The 20,941-nt window shown below is 43.7% G+C and overlaps 1 protein-coding gene across 1 annotated transcript in view; it reads left to right on the top strand.

The window, feature by feature from the left end:
- The first annotated feature begins 213 nt into the window (after window positions 1–213).
- The window catches only part of PIP4K2A (phosphatidylinositol-5-phosphate 4-kinase type 2 alpha), a 110,979-nt gene continuing 90,251 nt past the window's right edge, over window positions 214–20,941 (top strand). The window contains exons 1-2 of the mRNA XM_069959056.1: window positions 214–346; window positions 523–1,043. Coding sequence (XP_069815157.1) covers window positions 903–1,043 — 141 coding nt within the window. The 5' untranslated portion in view covers window positions 214–346; window positions 523–902. The remainder of the gene's footprint in view (window positions 347–522; window positions 1,044–20,941) is intronic.

Here is a 20,941-nt window from a genome sequence, read left to right as displayed (position 1 = left end):
GCCAATAAAATGGCATCATCCGTCCAGTAGAAGTCTACTAGGAGGTGATTAACCCGTGAATGTCCCATTTATCTTATGATATTCGGAATATTTTTATTTTCACGCCCTCCCGCACGTCTCCCGCCCGGGGCACAGGCTGATGAAACCAAGAATCGCCCCTGCTGCTGCCGCGCAGACACAGAGGCCGGGCCCGGCCGCCCCTCCGCCCCTCCTCCGCCTCCGATGCTGTCAGTCAGTGAAGCTGCAAACGGCCGGAAGCGCTGGGAAGATGCAGCCAAGTGCACAGCAAGCAGCAGGGGCCGGAGGATAGACTGCATGCAGCAGCAGGAGGAGGAGGAGAGCCCTGGTGAGCAGCAGGCAGGAGGGCACTGGGGGGGCATGCATGCTGCTGCCTGGTGTGTGTGCACTGCAGGGAGGGCTCAGGCTGCAGTAGGAGGGCACAGCAGGGAGTGTGTGTGTCTATGTGGGTGTATGAGCCACAACCAGCAGCAGCAGCAACCTATATCTGTCTGTCTTTTGCAGAAGGATCAGCAGCTGGTGCAGCATCCTTTGCTGTCATCCAGCAGAGAGGAGATGGATGGATAGGAGCCACTCCAGGAAGCAGCTGCACTAAATCCTACCCATCGCCTGGCATGAGCCGAAGACAAGAAAGGGGGCTAGATCTATAGTGGATGTTGGAGAAAGAGAGAGAGAGGGAAACGCCTACACATCTAGGAGATCACACGCCAGACATCTATCTATCTCTCATTGCCCATTGAGTCCCTGGATTGTGTCGTCTATGAATCGGTGCAAAACTTTGCAGGATCCGGGATCATTGTGGTGCTGGATGAGGCTGGGGGCACTGCGGAGAGCCCTCTAGGTAACGTGCTCGCAGAGAGGACAAGAGAGATAGAGACGAGACCATGGCTGCAGCCAGTAGCGTAGCCGCAACGTTGGCCAGTAAGACCAAGACGAAGAAGAAACACTTTGTGGCTCAAAAAGTCAAGCTGTTCCGGGCCAGCGACCCTCTGCTCAGCGTCTTGATGTGGGGAGTCAATCACTCGGTAAGACACAATGGGCTGGCTGGTTTCTGAATGGTCCCGGCCGGTGCCAGGGTATCCCGGTACAATGTGCTGCAGTGTGTGGCCGCGTCCGTCCTATGGTACAATAGGTGGCATGGGACGGGTGAAAGTGCACAGTCAAGGGTGATGAATGAACAACGCTGCCATTCTTGTATTGTTAGAAGTTTGCATAGGGAGATAGGTGGCGGTGGTTGTGGTGTTTTTAACCCTTGTTGTACCTATACAGCGCAGGGCACCCTGACTGTGTTACAGGTTGTTAGGCATTGTCCGGCGTTGTCCCCTGCAGAGGTCACTGCAGAACGTTCTTGGCGGCGACCACTTTTGTTGTATCTGAATATCAGTGACCTGGTGGCTTACTGTCTAGGCTAGTGTTTCCAAACTTGTGACGGGAGTTCTGGTTTTGCAACGCTTGGGGAGCACTGGTTACTAGGATTATCCTTGCGTTATTAAAGATTCAATGTATATAAATATATAGAGGGTGGCTACACAGTTAGATACCATTCACCCTTTTTAGGACTTGATTTCCAGTAGGGGGGTCTATACCATGCTTCTTTCCATTGGGTGCAAAAACAATTTCCCCAGAAAGTGCAGTTTTTAGGAAGAACGTGTCGATCATTTTGCCATTGGGGGTGGACACATCCCGAATCGCCATTGGGTCCAAAATTTGCCCCCAATTGTTGTACTTTTCTGTTAAGGGTTCACTATTGAAATGCCAAAAGTCACGTAAGGACATGGACTGGACTCGCTTAATCCAGGTGCAGCTTCTCGAAGGTGACCTGGACAAATCTCATTTCCCACCAGTGCTTTTTGGATTGTGTTCTATTGATGTGTATAAAGGTCTTTATTGATGAGCCACTAGATGTCTTATTGGCTAGGAACTGACCCATTCATTGTAAATATATAAATATATATATATATATTTTTTTTGCTTGTCCAACATGCCCCAAAAGTAAATTACCATCTGCCGCTACCTGTCAGGATAAAAGATGCATAATAAATAGAGATGAGTGCAATTGGAGTCAAATCGTTCTGCATTTGAATACTGGTGGCTGAAGACGTTGGATGCAGCCCTAGGGAGTCTTGGAAAATACGGATACGGCCATAGGCTATATCCATGTTTTCAAGGACTCCCAAGGGCTGCATCCAATGTCTTCAGCCACCAGTATTCAAATGCAGAACGAGGACTCGAGCATGCTCCAGTTGTACTTATCTCTTTTTGGTGTAGGACTACAACTGTCACCAAACCCTGACAGTGGGAGTTATAGTCTTGCCACAGTTCAGGGAACACTGGCCTATAGGATATGTAATCTCTGACTGTAAGGGTAGCTTCACACACACCGTATCGCAGTGGATTTTCTGCTGAGGATCCGCAGCAGATTTGATCGAAATAACTAAACTCAGTATCAAATCTGCTGCGAATCTGGTGTGTGTGAAGGCACCCTTAGGGTGCGTTCACACGTACAGGATCTGCAGCAAATTTGATGGCGCAGATTTGAAGTTGCAGATTCAATGCAGAGTAACTCTGGGCCATAAAATCTGCTGCAGATTCAAATCTGCACCATCAAATCTGCTGCAGATCCTGTACGTGTGAAGGCACCCTAAGGGCCCTATTCCACCAAGCGATTTTTTTTTTTTTTTGACGATGAGCGATAAACTATCTCAAACAACTGCTGTGGCAAAGGACCTCATTCTTTACCCAATTACATGGAACAGTGATCGTTACATATGATCGTTCTTGCAGTCGTCCTGTCATCACTACTGCAAACGGCCAACGGCCATCTTATTACACCGGATTTGCAAATTCTTACACCGAAGGATTTGCAAATTCTAATTGTTGTCTGCTATTACACGAAACGATTATGCTTCAATTTTGAACGATTTTTCGAACGATAATTGTCCCGTGGAATAAGACCCTAAGACTAGGTTTGAAAACGTGGCATCCCATTCTCCTAAAAGCCAAGGCCTCACTATTGGGAACCCCACTGTTAGACCTTGTCCCTACTGAGAGAAAACTGTTTTGGATCCACTCCTGATTTTGGCGTAGGCATACTGAGCCTTAGGTGGTGTTCCTGATTGTGGGAGAATGGGATGTAATGTCCCCCATTGGGCATAATATGGTCACCAAGCAGGAACCTCTATTGCCGGAATGCAACAACAATCACTGTTTGTAATACATTCACATTTGGAATACATTCACATTCACTATTGCCGGAATGCAACAACAATCACTATTTAAATACATTTGTGGATAAACAATAAAATTTATATAATGTGATTCTACAACCTATGATCAATTGTTCCTATTGGGGTCAGTAGATCTGACTTTACGTGATTCCAGATCAGATTAAGTCTTGTCTGCTGCTGCCTTTTCTGCCAGCTCCAAAACCACTGCAATTCCTGGAGTGTCACCCGTGTAATTTTAATCTGATTAGTGGATAGAAAGAAATATGATCGCTCCTCGCCGATGGCTGAAGCCATGAAACTTTAAATATCTCTGCGGGTTTTTTCTGCCCGTGCTGTGACTTATTAAGACTCGTAATGTTATTGAGGAAACACTCCACTACAAAGTGCACTGACTGATCATTCAGTAGAGCAGATGTTGTTTGGCTTCGAGCAAACATCATTATTGCATTCGCTCTGTGACATTATCTTAAATTAAGACACTGAAGCAGGCTGGGGAAGGTTCGCTTACTTGGGAGGGACTACAAGTCCCATATATCTTGTAAAGGCCCTATTACACAAAGCGAATAGTGGCTTATAATTATAATCGCTTATTGTAATGCTGCATTTACACGAAGCAATAATTCGATCGTTTAACGATTTTGAAGCAACCGTTTTGTTTTTATAACGATCAGCGTTTAGACAAAAAAATCGTTAGAAAAAAACGTTAGAAAATTTGTAAGAAAAATCGCTATTGCGATCGTTGAATCTTTGAAGGACTGTTTACATGAAGCGATCTGCGAATTTTTAGCGAACGACGATTTGAGAACATGTTGAAAGATCACAATGAATGATTTCTCGCTCGTCGCTTGATCATTTGCTGTGTTTACACGCAACGTTTATCGCTCAAATGCGATCGTTATTGTGAAAATTCGAACAATAATCGTTCCGTGTAAACGCAGCATAATAGAAGACAACGATCAGCCGACAAGCACAATGTCGGCTGATCATTTTCTTTCAACATGAAACGTCAACGATCAGGATAGCAGCGATATGCTGCAGTCGGTCCGTGTAATAGGAGTGGTGGCAGCAGACCGCCACTATTTTCTATGGACTGCCCGGATGATCTAGCGATCACCCAGGCGCCCCCCCCCCCCCGCACTTACCTGCTTGCTGCTGGTGCATGTAATAGTGCCGGCGGGGAACAAGGAGCAGACGAGCGCTGACCTGACAGGTTGGCGCTCGTTTGCTCCTCTGAATTGCCCCGTGTAAGGGTGCATTTACACAGAAAGATTATCTGCCAAAGATTTGAAGCCAAAGCCAGGAACAGACTATAAACAGGAAACAGGTCATTAAGGAAAGCCTGAGGTTTCTCCTCTTTTCAAATCAATTTCTGGCTTTGGCTTCAAATCTTTTGCAGATAATCTGTCAGATAATCTTTCTGTGTAAAGTCTGAGGCCTGGCTAGAAAATACTGGGACTTTTTGGCAGGCAGGGTGTGTGGGATCTGTAAGTATGTTTTCTGACCTTATTGCTTCCTTTTTTTGGTTAGCAGTCTTTCTTGTTATGTAATGTACAAAATAAGTTCAACTGGAGTAAAAAAAGAGAAGAAAAAGTTTATTCACCTCCAAAATTTTGCTTGTACTTGAGCGCCCCCCACTGGATGTGCTGTTCAAGTGACCTTTCAGCCTATCATTGGTCAAGAAAAGTCCGCTAAAACACATGGTTGGAGCCTGAACATCACATGTGGAGCCTGAAAAGTCATTGCATCGCTACTGGCGGGGGCGCTAGAAGACTAACCCTCCTCTTTGATACCCATATATTTAGGGTATATAGGCAGAAGTTGTACTCATGGTTTGTGAACTATAGGATGAGATTTATCAAACATGGTGTAAAGTGAGACTGGCTCAGTTGCCCCTAGCGACCAATCAGATTCCACCTTTCATTTTCCAAAGAGTCTGTGAGGAATGAAAGGTGGAATCTGATTGGTTGCTAGGGGCAACTGAGCCAGTTTCACTTTACACCATGTTTGATAAATCCCCCCTATAGTGTATTAATGTTTTTTTTTAACCCTTCTGGGTGACAACGGATAGGGGTCAGTGTTTTAGCATCTACAGGGGGTTGTCCTGGTCCTGAATGGCGAATCTCTCTCAGAATTAAGTTCTATGACATTGGCTGTTGATTTGGGCTGCACTTGGTGTCACCCAGCTTTCCCAGATGCAGATATCACCTGGTTAGGATCCATGATTGATCTCAGTGATGTGATCCCAGCCTAAGCAATTGCCTAGCCATCTGGAATGAGGCTTTGGTGGCATGTGTGTATTTGTAGCCCACTGAGATGGAGCAGGGCCACCTTCTCATTTCTGACATGCTTGTAGACGTGCCATGTTAAGCAGCTGTCCATTCCTGTCTGTCACCCCGTACACCCCATAGCCCCGCATATATTGTTACAGCAACATAGGCATTAAACTGTGATTATGTCACTCAATATCAGTCATTGGTTTCTAGTTATGGGCCCTAACCATAACTATATACCCTATTAACTAGCTCATGTGTACAGATTATTTTCATCACCATGATGGATACATACACAGATATAATGTTCCAACAAAGAGTTCTTCAACCCCTTCAACCAATATGTATATAGATATAGTAGAGTTCTTCCACCATGATATGTATATATGTAGTAGAGTTCTTCCACCATGATATATTGATATCATGGTGGAAGAACTCTACTATATCTATATATCATGGTGGAAGAACTCTACTATATGTACATAGATAGACAGATTTATATAGTAGAGTTCTTCCACCATGATAATATGTACATATATATTATTCCACCATGTATAATAGGGTAACCAGAACTAACCACCAGAATTTCTATAGGTGACTACTTTACATGTGGTTGTGCCGAGTGTTCTATAACTTTAGCTGCTTTTTGCAGTGATTCTCAAATCAGGTCAGTAAGGGCTCCTGGATGGATCTTGATAGAGTAAAAGAAGAGATCGTCTCTTACTAATGGAAAGTCATTGATTGGAACAAATGTGGTTATTTAATCATCTGTAGTGAAAAAAAAGACACGTAGAGCAATGCACATGAACAATGATATCAGGCTTGTGTAGCCATTCACATCATTGCAGATGACATGCCTGATAGCGCACTTACAACAAGGTCAGGGTATGTAAGATCCTATTTACAAGAGGAATCGCAATACCTGGTTTCCATTGTTAATACCAGTGTAAAAGTAACAGCGCCCAATCATCGGATGATCGCTTCTTTTGTACTGCGGAAAAATATATTGCTATGGGCTGCTCATCTTGCTGTGCTGTATATCTAAATGGCTGCATGGATGATACACTGATTATTCCTGTGGCCCTACTGCTCGATTTGTCGTGCCTTCTAAAGGCACTGCAGGTGAGCTCCGATCTCGTTGATTGGCGCTCATTTGTGGCCGTGGACGGGTGTGCCTTTACACAGAGAGATTTAACTGACAGATTTTTGAAGCCAAAGCTCTGTGTAAAGGCCTCCTAAGACCACTAACTATACAGGGGTCATGTCTTTAAAAGCGGTATCCACTATCCAAAATAGAGGGTAGTTGCACTCTGAATGAATGGAGCAGCAACATAAATGTGCAGCCAGTGCTCCATTCATTCTCTATGGGGCATCTGAACATTTCGGAGCTCAGTGTTTTACCACACTTTTATTTTATTTATTTATTTATTTATTTTTAAATCAACTGGTGCCAGAGATTTATAATTTACTTCTATTAAAAAATCTCCAGTCTTCCAGTACTTATCAGCTGCTGTATGTCCTGCAGGAAGTGGTGTATTCTTTCCAGTCTGACACAGTGCTCTCTGCTGCCACCTCTGTCCATGTCAGGAACTGGCCAGAGTAGCAGCAAATCTCCATACAAAACCTCTCCCGCTCTCCAGACTGGAAAGAATACACCCCTTCCTGCAGGACATACAGCAGCTGATAAGTACTGGGAGACTTGAGTTTTTTTAATAGAAGTAAATTACAAATCTTACTTTGGTTAGGCTACAGTTAACACTGTTCAATCCCTACCTATAATCTAAGTTTCTATTTCATGATTCAGACCAGGGGAACCCCTCTCTAAGGGCCCTATTCTACGGGACAATTATCGTTCTCATAATCGTTAACGATAAACAATCTCAAACGACCGCTTTTGCGAACCACCTGAAATCGTTCACCCATTTACACGGAACGATGATTGTTACATATGAACGTTCTTGCAGTCTTGTCGTCGCTATTGCGTTTGTCCCTACTGCGAACCTCCAAACAACGTCTTATTCCATGCGAACGATTTGTGAATGAGCAACGATAAAAATAGGTGTAAGTCTTATTAAGCGATCAACGATTTCTCGTCTCGTTTCATCATTTAATCGTTAACTGCTCTTCAACTGAACGATTATCGCTTCGTTCCGAGCGATTCAACGATTATCCGAAAGATAATCGTCCCGTGGAATAGGGTCCTAAGGGCCCTATTACACGGGACGACTATGGTGCACAAAATCGTTATATCGCTCGAATTTAAACGATAATCGTTCTGTGTAATTGCAGGCAACGATTGGAAAATCGTTTATGTGTCGTTGATTAAGATCTGAACCTATAATTATCGTTAATCATTTGCTAATCGTTCGCTGTAATTCCACGTTCGATCGCTCAAGTTCCGCATTTTTTCACTAATTGTTAAGTGTAATTGCACATTGTTCATTTTTTTGCTGGGATCAGAAGGAATAAACGATCATAGTAAAGATTGTAACTAACGACTATCGTTCTGTGTAATATGGTGAACAATTTCAGGTTAACGATAAAAAATCTCGTTTTGCGATCGTTTATCGTTAGTTAATTGTTAAAAATCGCTCCGTGTAGTAGGACCCTAACAAATTCCCCTGATGAAGAATCCCTATGACTGTCCCGAACGCTCCTGCTGTGCTATCCTCATAGGATCCCCTTAACATGTTCTGTGTAAGTCCAGAGTTGCTAAAACTTGTTCGTTCCTCTTCTGATCCTTGGAACGTTTTCTCGTCTTTGTGATCTGACATTTTTGGGGCATGAATACACAGATATTTATAGCTGACAATTGTTACATTGCTGACATTGGCCCGAACTGAATTGGAACTAAATATTCTGCCTTTGTTTTATTTCCAGAGAGCTGTTTAACATTTGTATCAGTCTGTGTATATATCTGCTTCTCTATGGAATATCCCCTGTATCCTCCAGAGATGAAGAGAAAAGCTCACTGCAAAGTAGATTCTGCACCTGACAGTCTTAAAGGGCCGGTCCCTATTGTCAGACTAGGGAAAATAAGCTAATCCTATGAAATTCTGCAGCATAGAAGCTCAGGAGCAGCTATGATCTATGGGGTAAACTGGGTTAAGTTTATTCACAGCGCCACTGTAGGTGAGCTAAAGTATTACATTGTGCCCACTGAATATTGAGCTGACTGTGTAATCCATGGACATGCTGGGTCCTCCAGAGAGAGGGACACTCTTTGTAGCCGCATTCTGCACTTTTTTTTTTTGCAGATTTCACCAATTCAGCCTTAGGGTCCTATTACACAGAGCGATTTTTAACAATTAACAACTAACGATAAACGATCGCAAATGAGATTGTTTATCGTTAACCTGAAATGGTTCACCATATTACACAAAACGATAATCGTTAGATATGATCGTTATTGTGATCGTTACTATGATATATTCCTTCTGATCCCAGCAAAACAATGAGCAACGTGCAATTACACTGAACGATTAGTGAAAAAATACGGAACTTGCGCGAACGAATGTGGAATTACAGCGAACGATTAGCGATAATTTTAAGTTCAGATCTAAATCGATTTTTCGATCGTTGCCTGCAATTACACAGAATGATTATCATTTAAATTCGATTTTTCGCACGATAATCCCGTGTAATAGGACCCTTAGTGTATGTTCAGGGTTGCAATCTGTCTACAACTCAAAAGCTGGAGTTTGGTATTTTGGTGCATATACACTGCATAAAATTAAACTGCAATCTTTCAGTACTTATCAGCTGCTGTATGCCCTACAGGAAGTGGTGTGTTCTTTCCAGTCTGACCCAGTGCTTTCTGCTGCCACCTCTGTCCATTTCATGAACTGTCCAGAGCTGTAGCAAATCCCCATAGAAAACCCCTACTACTTTGGTCAGTTCCTGACAAGGCCAGAGGTGGCAGCAGAGAGCACTGTGTCAGACTGGAAATAATACACCACTTCCTGCAGGACATACAGCAGCTGATAAGTACTGAAAGACTGGAGATTTTTAAATAGAAGTAAATTACAAATCTATATAAATTTCTGACACCAGTTAATTTGAAAGACAAAACGTTTTTGCCGGAGTACCCCTTTAAGTACATACCTGACACTCTTTGAATGGAGCATGACATTTTTCTTTCTGTCTGATTTCATACAGAATTCAACATTTAACCTTCATATGAAGCCAGAGACACAGCCGAGGCCCCTGTGCACCTGTAACAGAGCCCTATTATGGCTCATAGGCCTAAAGCAAGCCATGAATGCTAGGGATAGAGCATGCTGGGAATTTATTGCTCCCCATTCCTCTGTATAGAACACCTGCATCAGATTCCATACCAACGCCGTCTTCTTTCAGCTGAATGCATTTATTATAGATGTATAGTGTATAGATACAAGATGTGTAGGCTACAGGACCTTTATGAAAGACTTATTAGTGCAGAGGGGTATACAGGGCGGCTGTTTGTATACCGCCACTGTGAGTAATAAAAAGATCAATGAAGCGGGAGACTCTGCTCCTTATAAACCATCCGAAGAGCCCCGATCAGTTCTAGTGAAGCTCGTCGGATCCACGTGTAGCTGTGCACATCACTGCCTTCCCTCTATGCCGTATGTCTGAGTCACCTCCACATCTCCATCTATGTCTTATTTTCATTGGATAAATACAGTGGTATCTCAGTTTAAGAGTAACTTGGTTTAAGAGCATTTTGGTTTAAGAGCTCAAAGTTTTTTTAAAATTGTGACTTGGTGTAAGAGCATTGCTTTGGTTTAAGAACTCTCTGTACTGGGTGGGAGGGGGAGAGGGGGAGGGACATGGTCTGCATAGCGGGGTCTACAGCACTGTACTCTGACCCAGGAAGTCTCCCTCACCTTCCAAATCATAGCAGATCCACTTCAGGCTGGGGCTTACATCAGGGGACAGGACTGTGGAGGTAATCTCTCCATAGCTGTAACCCCTCTCTCCCTGGACAGAGAGTGCTGCATGTACAGTATGTGCCCACATATGTCCTGCTCATTCCTTCATGCTCCCTGCAGTCTGTCAGTCCTGAACACCCCCCCCCCCCCCCCCCCATTGCTGTCATGTGACCACACAGACCTCTGGCAGCAGCCCTGCTTCTCTATTGTAGCCTGTTGTACTACACTACTGCATTATGGGGATCCGCAGTTCCATCCTGTATCTACAAACTGCTGCTGTTTATCAGGTTTATGCACTTACTATACATTATACTCCACGTGCTGATTGCTATACTGTATACTGTACTTATAATATCACATTCAGCTGTTTTTGAATGTTTGTTTCATCTGTTCTACATGTTATTCAGAATAATAAATCATTCTTTTTTGGGGTGTGGAACCAATTGTCTGCATTTCTATGATTTCTTTAAGAGTGGGTTTGGATTACAAGCACGGCCCCAGGACGAATTATGCTCGTAATCCAAGGCACCACTGTATTTGCTTTAAGGGGTTATTAACTGCTTTAATTATTTCGAGGCCGAGTCCTGGGGTGGAATACCAGATCATGCATAGGTCTGTGGGTGCCTTTAAACAGACAAATTTATCTAACAGACTATAAACAGAGAACATGTCATAAAGGAAAGATTGAGATTTCTCCTACCTTCAAATCCATTCCTGGCTTTGGCTTCAAAAAATCTGTTAGATCTGTCTGTGTAACTGTACCCTATGAATGACATGTACTGTTTGATAGCCTGTATGTGAGCGTGTTGCATCCCAGCTAGTCTATTGTGCATAGGAACAGCCGCACAGGGAAAAGAGCCATAACCGCTTTCATGGATCTATTAGGATGGACCCTTTGCTGTGTCTTAGATTTGGATTCCCATTGGGCTGGGTTTACATGTAGCATTATCCGAAGCTATCCTGAGATACCGTTGCGGAGAGTTTTCACCTGAGTGCCTTGGCTCCTTCAACTTATTGGTCATAGGAGTCCTCACCAATATTGATTGTGCCATTAGTATTAATGTCCCACAAAACAATTTAATTAACGTTAAACGGAGTCTGTCACTAGGTTTATTCCAACTTAAATGAGGGCAGCATAAACTAGTGACAGAAATGCTGAACAGATCGGTGTATTACGTACATCATTTTTTTTTCAGTCGTTCTCCTAATATGCAGTAGAATACGATAGTTGCCACACCCCTCCCCCCGCCCTCCAGCTGTTGATTGACAGCTGAATGCCTTTACACAGCCTTGATAACTGCCAATCAGCAGCTGGTGGGTGGGGTTTTCTGCTTCTCATGAATATCTAGGACTACTGAGCTCATGCACATAATGGAGAGGACTACTTATTGTCCATGTTATTCAGGAGGAGATCTCTGGATCAGCTGCACAGAACAATGTAAGTGATACATCATTCTGTTCAGCTTCTCTGTCATTAGTTTGTCTCCTTGAGGTCTCATACAAAATTTTCGGTTTGTATTATCAATCAATACTTGATTGCCCTGAGGTTGTATTGGTATCGGCTCTCAGTAAGTCTGGGGTTTAGAGACCAGGATCTCCCCCCCTCCACCTTCCCCCGCGGTTGGGCTCATATAATTGCATCAGGGAGCAGTATTCCATTATGTGCGCTGTGCATGTAAGGTCTATATCATGTAATGAAGATTTATTGTAGTTTGTACAGGGTGCATTAACTTCGCCGCATAGCAGGGTTACTATTAATAGCAGCGTCTACCTGGACTTTAAGTGTCTAACACGCAGAATGCAGAATGCAGAGCGTTGGGCACATGGACACTTTACTTACACTGCACATTGTGGACAAATGTTTCCAAAAGTTGAGACTTGATTTAAGAAACACCTAAAGGGTACGATCAGCCATCGCTAATTAGGAATGGATCCTGTTGCGAAAATCCACAACGCTTTATGGCAATTTACAGCATAGAAGTAGACCCCCGGGGATGTGGGCAAACCAGTTATACCGTCCAGTCCAGTCTGTAAGCAGCATGTTATAGAGCAGGAGGAGCTGAGTACACTGAGATATGGCTTTGTTGGGACTAGTAATTTATTAGTTTTAGGCTGGGTTCACACTATGTATATTTCAGTCAGTATTGTGGTCCTCATATTGCAACCAAAACCAGGAGTGGATTAAAAACACAGAAAGGATCTGTTCACACAATGTTGAAATTGAGTGGATGGCCGCCATATAACAGTAAATAATGGCCATTATTTCAATATAACAGCCGTTGTTTTAAAATAACAGCAAATATTTGCCATTAAATGGCGGCAATCCACTCAATTTCAACATTGTGTGAACAGAGCCTTTCTGTGTTTTTAATCCACTCCTGGTTTTGGTTGCAATATGAGGACCACAGTACTGACTGAAATATACGTAGTGTGAACCCAGCCTTAAAGGGGTATTCCACGCAAATATAACTTTTCCATGGTGAGTCTAACAGTTCATTCCATTATTGTTATTATGTATTTAGTTTCCTTCCCCCAGTTCTGAGCTGCTGCTTTCTGCTGAAGACACAAAAATTTGTCTAAGCTTTTCTCTCTGTCTCTCCCCCCCCCCCCTTCTGAGACGACTGATGTAAACAAGTCCCTGACAAGTCTTTTTCTGCAACCTTGTAGCTTCTTTGTAATGCTGGGAGGATAAACCACAGGGAGTTCATCAGCAACTTGACCTCAGAATAACTGTCCCAGCATTACAAAGAAGCTACAATGTTGCAGATAAAGCCTGCCAGGGATTTGTTTACATTAGCCATCTCAGAAGGGAGAAGGGGAGATGAGAGTAAGATAAGCTAATTCAGCTCTATAACACGATACCAGTAATTTTATGGTGACAGATTTCCTTTAAAAGACATTTTAAAAGTGGTCTGAGTGTTTAAACTCCAATGTTTATTAGATAGAGCAAGGGGACGCATGCAACTGTGTGCTTCACTCCCCATATTGCTGCAGTAGGTTCTCTCTATAGGCAATAGAGGCTGTCCCCTCAAAGGAGCTGGGGAGTGAAGCACTCAGCTGAGCGCTTCTCCTGGCTGTCTCTAATGATCGGCAAGGTTTCGAACACCCAGACCCCAACTGATCAAAACTTTTGACATCAAAAGTTTTTTGTTTTTTTTAAGAGATGGGGACCATTGAGAAAAAAAAATAGTAGTGAATAGCCTCTTTACTACAGTTTAGACAGTCCAGGCATGATGGGAATTGTAGTTTCGCAACAGCTGGAAGGCCAAAGATTCCCCATCCCCGCTGTAGAGAATTAACATCAGGACTTGGCAGATTGTGTTCCAGACCGCGATGCCACAAGCCTGACTCACGGAGGACGCAGCACATGCATCAACTACGCAGCATTATATTCCATTGTTCTGATTTCCTAGCAAAGGTCTGAAAGTTTGCTGAGTCTTTTGATTCTCTGTAATGTTGTCAGTAGTAAATTACATAGACAACTGGAATGTGACAGAAGAAATGTGCAGAGCTCGAACAGGAAGTGGCTTGGTGGGCGGAAAATGTTTCAAAAATTTGCTTCGACTTTTTTTTTTCTCCCCCCCCCCCCCCAGTCTTTTATTGTTTGGATCAGACTGTAGAAAACTATGATATGTTCTGTGAATCGGGCGGGGGATGTTGTGCATTGTAGTTCTGGCATCTCATCTGCTTTTGATTAAAGTGTCCATGATGTGAACTTTTGCTGTTTTATGAGCCGTCACTCCAGAATTACTATTGCACATGTGTAATGGATTGGGTTATAGTCTTGGGTGCATAGGTAATACAGGATTTAGCTGTCATAGATATATTAGTAATCAGGCATGTCCAAAGTCCGTCCGGAGGGCCATTTGCGGCCCGCGTTCCGAACTTTTACGGCCCCCCAGGTATCCAGCTTGCTATTATCTGCCTGTGTTATAAAGCATATAGCATGTAGCATGTAAAATGGTCGGCCCTCGCACATGTTCACTTCATCAAATTTGGCACTCTTCGAAAAAAGTTTGGACATGCCTAATTAGTTCTATCTACTTATGGCTGCTTTCACACTAGCATAATATGGATGTATTTGTGCATTTGTACTATGCTTGCAAGTCCCAGCCTGGTCATGGGTCCTACCTAGAGAAGAGGGAAACTTGAGCACAGGGGTGTAACTACCACTATAGCAGCCATAGCGGCTGCTATGGGGCCTGCTGCATTGGGAGCCCCGTGGCCTCCTCCTGCAATACACTTGGCCTCCTGAGCTGTCATCTTCCCGGGTTCTGCAAATGTCCCTTTAATTAACGAGCACTTGCAGTTGTGCAGTTATGACTACACTTGATGGCTTAGTGGTCGGTCGGAAAGGGAGAGGGGGGCCCATTCAAAAGTTTGCTATGGCGCCCAGCCATTTCTAGTTACGCCCCTGCCCGAGCATGCTCAAATCCGATCATCCTGCATTTGATTACCGGTGGATGAAGAAGTTGGATGAAGCCTTTGGGTGTCCTGGAAAACATGGATACTGTCTGTGGCCTATGGCTGTATCCATGTTTTCTAGGGCTGCATCCAACTTCTTCAGCCACCGGTAATCAAATAAAGAATGATCAGACTCGAGAATGCTCCAGTTGCGCTCCTTTATAGTTCTAACCGATAACTTTTGCCTTATTCACACAATCCGTGCCGCAATCCAGAGGAGGATCGCAGGACGGATCCCCTAGCCGAAGCCCCCGCCGCCCAGCACGGATTTCCCCCAGCAGCAGAGATGACGGGAGAGCATCATGTGCGCTCCTGTCATCGCATCTACTACTCACCTATTCCCCCGTGCTGACCGGCTACACACGCTCACCGGAAGTGGCCTGGACTAAGCTGCCGCAAGAAGAAGGCAGCAGTGAACATGTAAGCCGGTCAGCACGGGGGAATAAGTGAGTAGTAGATGCGATGACAGGAGCGCACATCATGCTCTCCTGTCATCTCTGCTGCCGGGGGGTTGGGGTGATCCGTGCTGCGATCCGCACTAGGACATATCCTATTTTTTCGCGGTGCGGGTCGCGACACGGATCATGTGAATGGCTGCATTCACTTTAATGGTACCTAAAATTGTACAATTTTCTGGGACGTGTGACTGCAGCCTTAGGTTATTAGACCTGGAGCCGAGCCAGGAAGGACCCGTAGCCATAAAACAGGCAGTAAAGGAGAATTTTGGCTACCATTGTGCCAGATATGACATTCAGCTTTACCCATATAGGCATCCTTTGTATGGATATGATGTGCTAGTATTAATACATATGCACCGTTAACTATATTGATGCATATATGCACCATGTCCACTACTGCTGTTATTCCTGATCTGACAACCCTATTCTAAATGCATCTGCCATGGTGATCAGCCGATCTAGATATCGACACTCTAGCAAACAGCGGAGAGTCTTTTCAGATGAATGGAGGCCAGTCTGTTATGGATGGTGCTCAAGATAGCCAGAGAGAGAACCAGATCCTCCCTCCAGGATCCTCCCTCTAGATCAGGGGTCTCAAACTCGCGGCCCTCCAGCTGTTGCAAAACTACAATTCCCATCATGCCTGGGACAGCCAAAGCAAAGCTTTGGCTGTCCCAGGCATGATGGGAATTGTAGTTTTGTAACAGCTGGAGGGCCGCGAGTTTGAGACCCATGCTCTAGATAACGTCACAAGAAGGGATTCCACACTAGGGTGGAGGATAATGCAAAAAAGATCCAATCAATGTTCTTTTATGGATTTATGGGACTTCTAATCCATGTAACCTGGTCCATGCATCTGCTCCTGTCAGTGCCACTCCTGACTCTGCTCCTGTCAGTGCCACTCCTGACTCTGCTCCTGTCAGTGCCACTCCTGACTCTGCTCCTGTCAGTGCCACTCCTGACTCTGCTCCTGTCAGTGCCACTCCTGACTCTGCTCCTGTCAGTGCCACTCCTGACTCTGCTCCTGTCAGTGCCACTCCTGACTCTGCTCCTGCGGATCGCGGGCACAGACCCAGGATCAGTGGTGGTCACTTCCTAGACCACAGGTGTCAAACTACAATTCCCATCATGCCTGGACAGCCAAAGCTTTAGCTTGGATTGTCCTGGCATGATGGGAATTGTAGTTTTGCAACATCTGAAGGGCCTGAGTTTGACACCTGTGGTCTAGGAAGTGACCACCACTGATGTCCATGTGGTGTGAACCTCATTGGTGACCACTCAGTTCACAGTCTAGACCTTGAATAGCATCTTGTGCACAAACTTTATCAGCACCCATATATGTGGACTGATGGTTACATTTGGACAATCATGGCTAGGCCTTCTTTAAAGGGGAAAAGGGCAAAAAAATGTTTTCTTTCAGATCAACTGATGTCAGAAAATAATATAGATTTGTAATTTACTCTCAAGTCTTTCAGTAATTATCAGCTGCTATATGTCCTGCAGAAAGTATTCTTTCCAGTCTGACTATCCTCTGTCCATGACAGGAACTGTCCAGAGCAGGAGAGTTTTACTATGGGGATTTACTACTGCTCTGGACAGTTCCTGACATGGACAGAGGTGGCAGCAGAGTGCACTGTGTCAGACTGGAAAGAATACAGCACTGCAGGACATACAGCAGCTGATAAGTACTGGAAGACTGGAGATTTTAAATAGAAGTAAATTACAAACCTATATAACCTTCTGACACCAGTTGATTTGAAATAAATAAATAAAATCACTGCAATACCCCTTTAAAGTGTTACTGTCACTTAAAAATAAAAGAAAAAACTTTTGACCTGACTCAAAAGTTTTGATCGGTCAGGGTCTGGGTGCTGGGACCCCACTGATTGAGTGTAGACAAGGGCATCACTTGTTCTTCTTGCTGTGTAATATAAACCCTATAGAAAATGTATGCACCTGTCTCCTGCAGTGAGGAGATGATGGGGAGAAGAACCTCCCCACTGTGTGCTTCTCCCCATTCTTACCCAGTCATGTCAAAAATGTTGTTTTTTTTTTTATGAGCGTAACACTTTAAGGCTGGGTTCACACTACGTATATTTCAGTCAGTATTGTGGTCCTCATATTGCAACCAAAACCAGGAGTGGATTAAAAACACAGAAAGGATCTGTTCACACAATGTTGAAATTAAGTGGATGGCCGCCATATAACAGTAAATAACGTCCATTATTTCAATATAACAGCCGTTGTTTTAAAATAACAGCAAATATTTGCCATTATATGGCGGCCATCCACTCAATTTCAACATTGTGTGAACAGATCCTTTCTGTGTTTTTAATCCACTCCTGGTTTTGGTTGCAATATGAGGACCACAATACTGACTGAAATATACGTAGTGTGAACCCAGCCTAAAGGATAAGTCCCACTTCATTTTTAGAGCTTCATTGTCTCATTGCGAAAACTGCTTTTACTCTACTCTGAGTAGTAGTTTCTCCCTGTCATAAGGAAATTGTGCGGGTACTTTTCAATTCACTGGCTTCATTAAGTACATGAGAATATGGACATTAAGTCATCATTCCTATCATAGTTGACAACAATAGGATTCATTTAGCGGATAAATTAGGCTCTAGAATAAAGAGCAGGAAGTGTTGTCATGGGGATCTTCAGCACAGCAGCTACAGCTCTGGAGCTTGCAACACGTTGCAGAATTATTTTCCTTCGCCTCTGTGTAGTAAAGGGGTTTTCCCAATTGAATAAGGAAACTACATGTCAATCCCTATGGCGGTATCCTGTGAAATGATGGCGAGGCGCAGTGTCAGGACACACTTGTCAAAATATTAGTCTGGATGTGTCACAAGATTTACGATGTAGAAGGGAAATGAAGCAAATTGGCCATAATTCAATTCCCTCTCCAGACGTTTGCTGCTATTTAGCAGGTCTGGGGACGGAGCCGGGCTCTATATTCATCTCGCTGGAATATCAATGCCATTTACATCTAATGACTTGGTGGGGGTCTCTGTGGTGTGACTAATATTAAAGAAAAATTATTCTTTCACATCTGCTGGTGTCAGAAAGTGCCAGAGATTTGTAAGTTACTTCTATTAAAAAATTTACAGTCTTCCAGTACTTATCAGCTGCTGTATGTCCTGCAGGAAGTGGTGTATTCTTTCCAGTCTGGAGAGCAGGAGATGTTTTCTATGTGATTGGGTGCTATGGATAACAAAAAGTTTAAAGGGACTCTCACACCTCCAAAACACCCGCTAAACTTAAGTTATCATTACATTATACATCAGTAGAGTATACAATGCGGATTCTATATCTGAATCTATGTTCTTGTAGTCCTTTGCTATAAGCCACAAATGAAGGAGTGTAAGTCGTCCTCTCCATTATATTCTTGGGCTAAGTCGTCCTCTCTATGCGCCAGCATGCCCGGTCTGTAGGCTTACAGGGGGGAAATACAAAGGAGGAGAAAGCTACAAATTACAGATCTGGAATCAGCGTCCTTTATCCTCCTTACAGATGACTTTGGTTTAGGGTTGTGAGGAGGGTGGGTTGGAGGTGACAGAGTCCCTTTTAATTTACTTCCCTACCCAGTCAAAATGAAATGTGGGATTTCAGCTCTGAAGCCTCTGTATTGTGACTGTAGCTTGGATCTATAGTACAGACTAAGGGCCCTATTACACGGGACGACTATCGTGTGAAAAATCGTTACATTTTAAACGATAATCGTTCTGTGTAATTGCAGGCAACGATCGAGAAATCGTTCAAATGTAGTTGATCGCTGATTTAGATCTGAACCTAAAATTATCGCTAATCGTTCGCTGTAATTCCACATTCGTTCACTGCATCTTCTCATTTGTTCACTAATGGTTTCATGTAATTGCACATTGTTCATTGTTTTGCTGGGATCACATGGAGTAAACGATCATAGTAACGATCGTAACTAATGCTGCGTTTACACGGAGCGATAATTCGTCCGATTAACGATTCCGAAGTAATAATTTTTTTATAACGATAACGTTTAGACGGAACGATATATCATACAGAAAAATCGTTTTGCACTTGCTTAAGCCTATCTTGCACATAGGTTAAATCGGTGAACGACTGTTTACACGGAACTATCTGCGAATTTTTTCGCTGCGTCTACACGTACGATTATCGTTCGAATTTGAACGATAATCGTTCCGTGTACACGCAGCCTAACAACCATCGTTCTGTGTAATATGGTGAACGATTTTAGGTTAGCGATAAACAATCTCGTTTCGATCGTTTATCGTTAGTCGTTAATCGCTCAGTGTAATAGGACTTTTAGGCCGGGTTCACACTGCTAGGACACTGGCCGTTCTGTGACCCGGCCGTGTCACAGAACGGCCGGTGTCAGTGAAGTTTATCTCAGCCGCCGGTACTGGGATAAACTTTGATTCTATTGAATTGGTATGCGGGAGCATCCATGTGCCGGAGCTGCACTCTCCGTCCGTTGTGTGACCTGTCAGTTTCAGTTTTCGCTGCGGCCGCTAGGAATCCCAGCCGGAGCGTATACTATGGGGGAGATTTATCAAACATGGTGTAAAGTGAAACTGGCTCAGTTGCCCCTAGCAACCAATCAGATTCCACCTTTCATTCCTCACAGACTCTTTGGAAAATGAAAGGTGGAATCTGATTGGTTGCTAGGGGCAACTGAGCCAGTTTCACTTTACACCATGTTTGATAAATCTCACCCTTTGTGTATACACTCCGGCCGGGATCCCATTCATCTTTCCTTTTAACCTATTTGCTTAATCATGGCCGTTGTTGCAAATTGCAACAACGGCCGCGATAAATGAAACAAATGCGTTGTGTGAACATGGCCTTATTCTGTTTACTTTATAAACCAGGGTTGAGGAACCTTTGGCCCTCCAGCTGTTGCAAAACTACAATTCCCATCATGCCTGGACAGCTGGAAGGCCAAAGATTCCCCGTCCCTGGTAAAAACTGTAAACTGATGATGATATCTTTCCTATATATATCCGTTTTTTGACTTTTAGTCTCGTCCTTCATCCTCCCGTCCATTTAGTTGACGGCAGGTCTCCTAGTGTCTGGATTAGTTGATATTATCTTTGGTTAGTGGAGGCGTCCCGGGCAGAGTATCCTCTCGGAGCGAGCTGTTGGTGCTTTATAAATAAATAATGGCGGTGGAGTACAGGATCATTTCTCTGTGGGATTTCTCCGGCTTGTTCTGTACTTTGCATGCTTTTAGTATTAATCCTTTGTTGTTTCAACATGAACTGTATGTGATTTGCATGACCGTTCTTGTTGGTTTTGTATACTCTATTGTGCTGAATTGAGACATAGCTGTTTTATAGGTTGACCGATGACCGTAGAAGGAAAGATACTAAAGAATGCTTAATGGAGGCTAATAAAAACATGATGTATATAGTATAAGCAAGACAATTAACATAAGTAACAAAGGCTCATGGGTCGGCATTGTTGCCTTGCAGCGGTGGGATCCTAAGTTTAAATACAACCAAGGGCAACATTGTATGATGAATCATTAAGGGGGTATTCCACTCGAACATAAATTCTGATTTGTTGCTGCCCATGGTGAGACTAACAAT

Source organism: Dendropsophus ebraccatus, chromosome 2 (assembly GCF_027789765.1).
Source record: "Dendropsophus ebraccatus isolate aDenEbr1 chromosome 2, aDenEbr1.pat, whole genome shotgun sequence".
NCBI lineage: Eukaryota > Metazoa > Chordata > Amphibia > Anura > Hylidae > Dendropsophus > Dendropsophus ebraccatus.
Note: the sequence above shows the minus strand (reverse complement) of the source record. Positions and strands in the feature narration are given on the sequence as shown.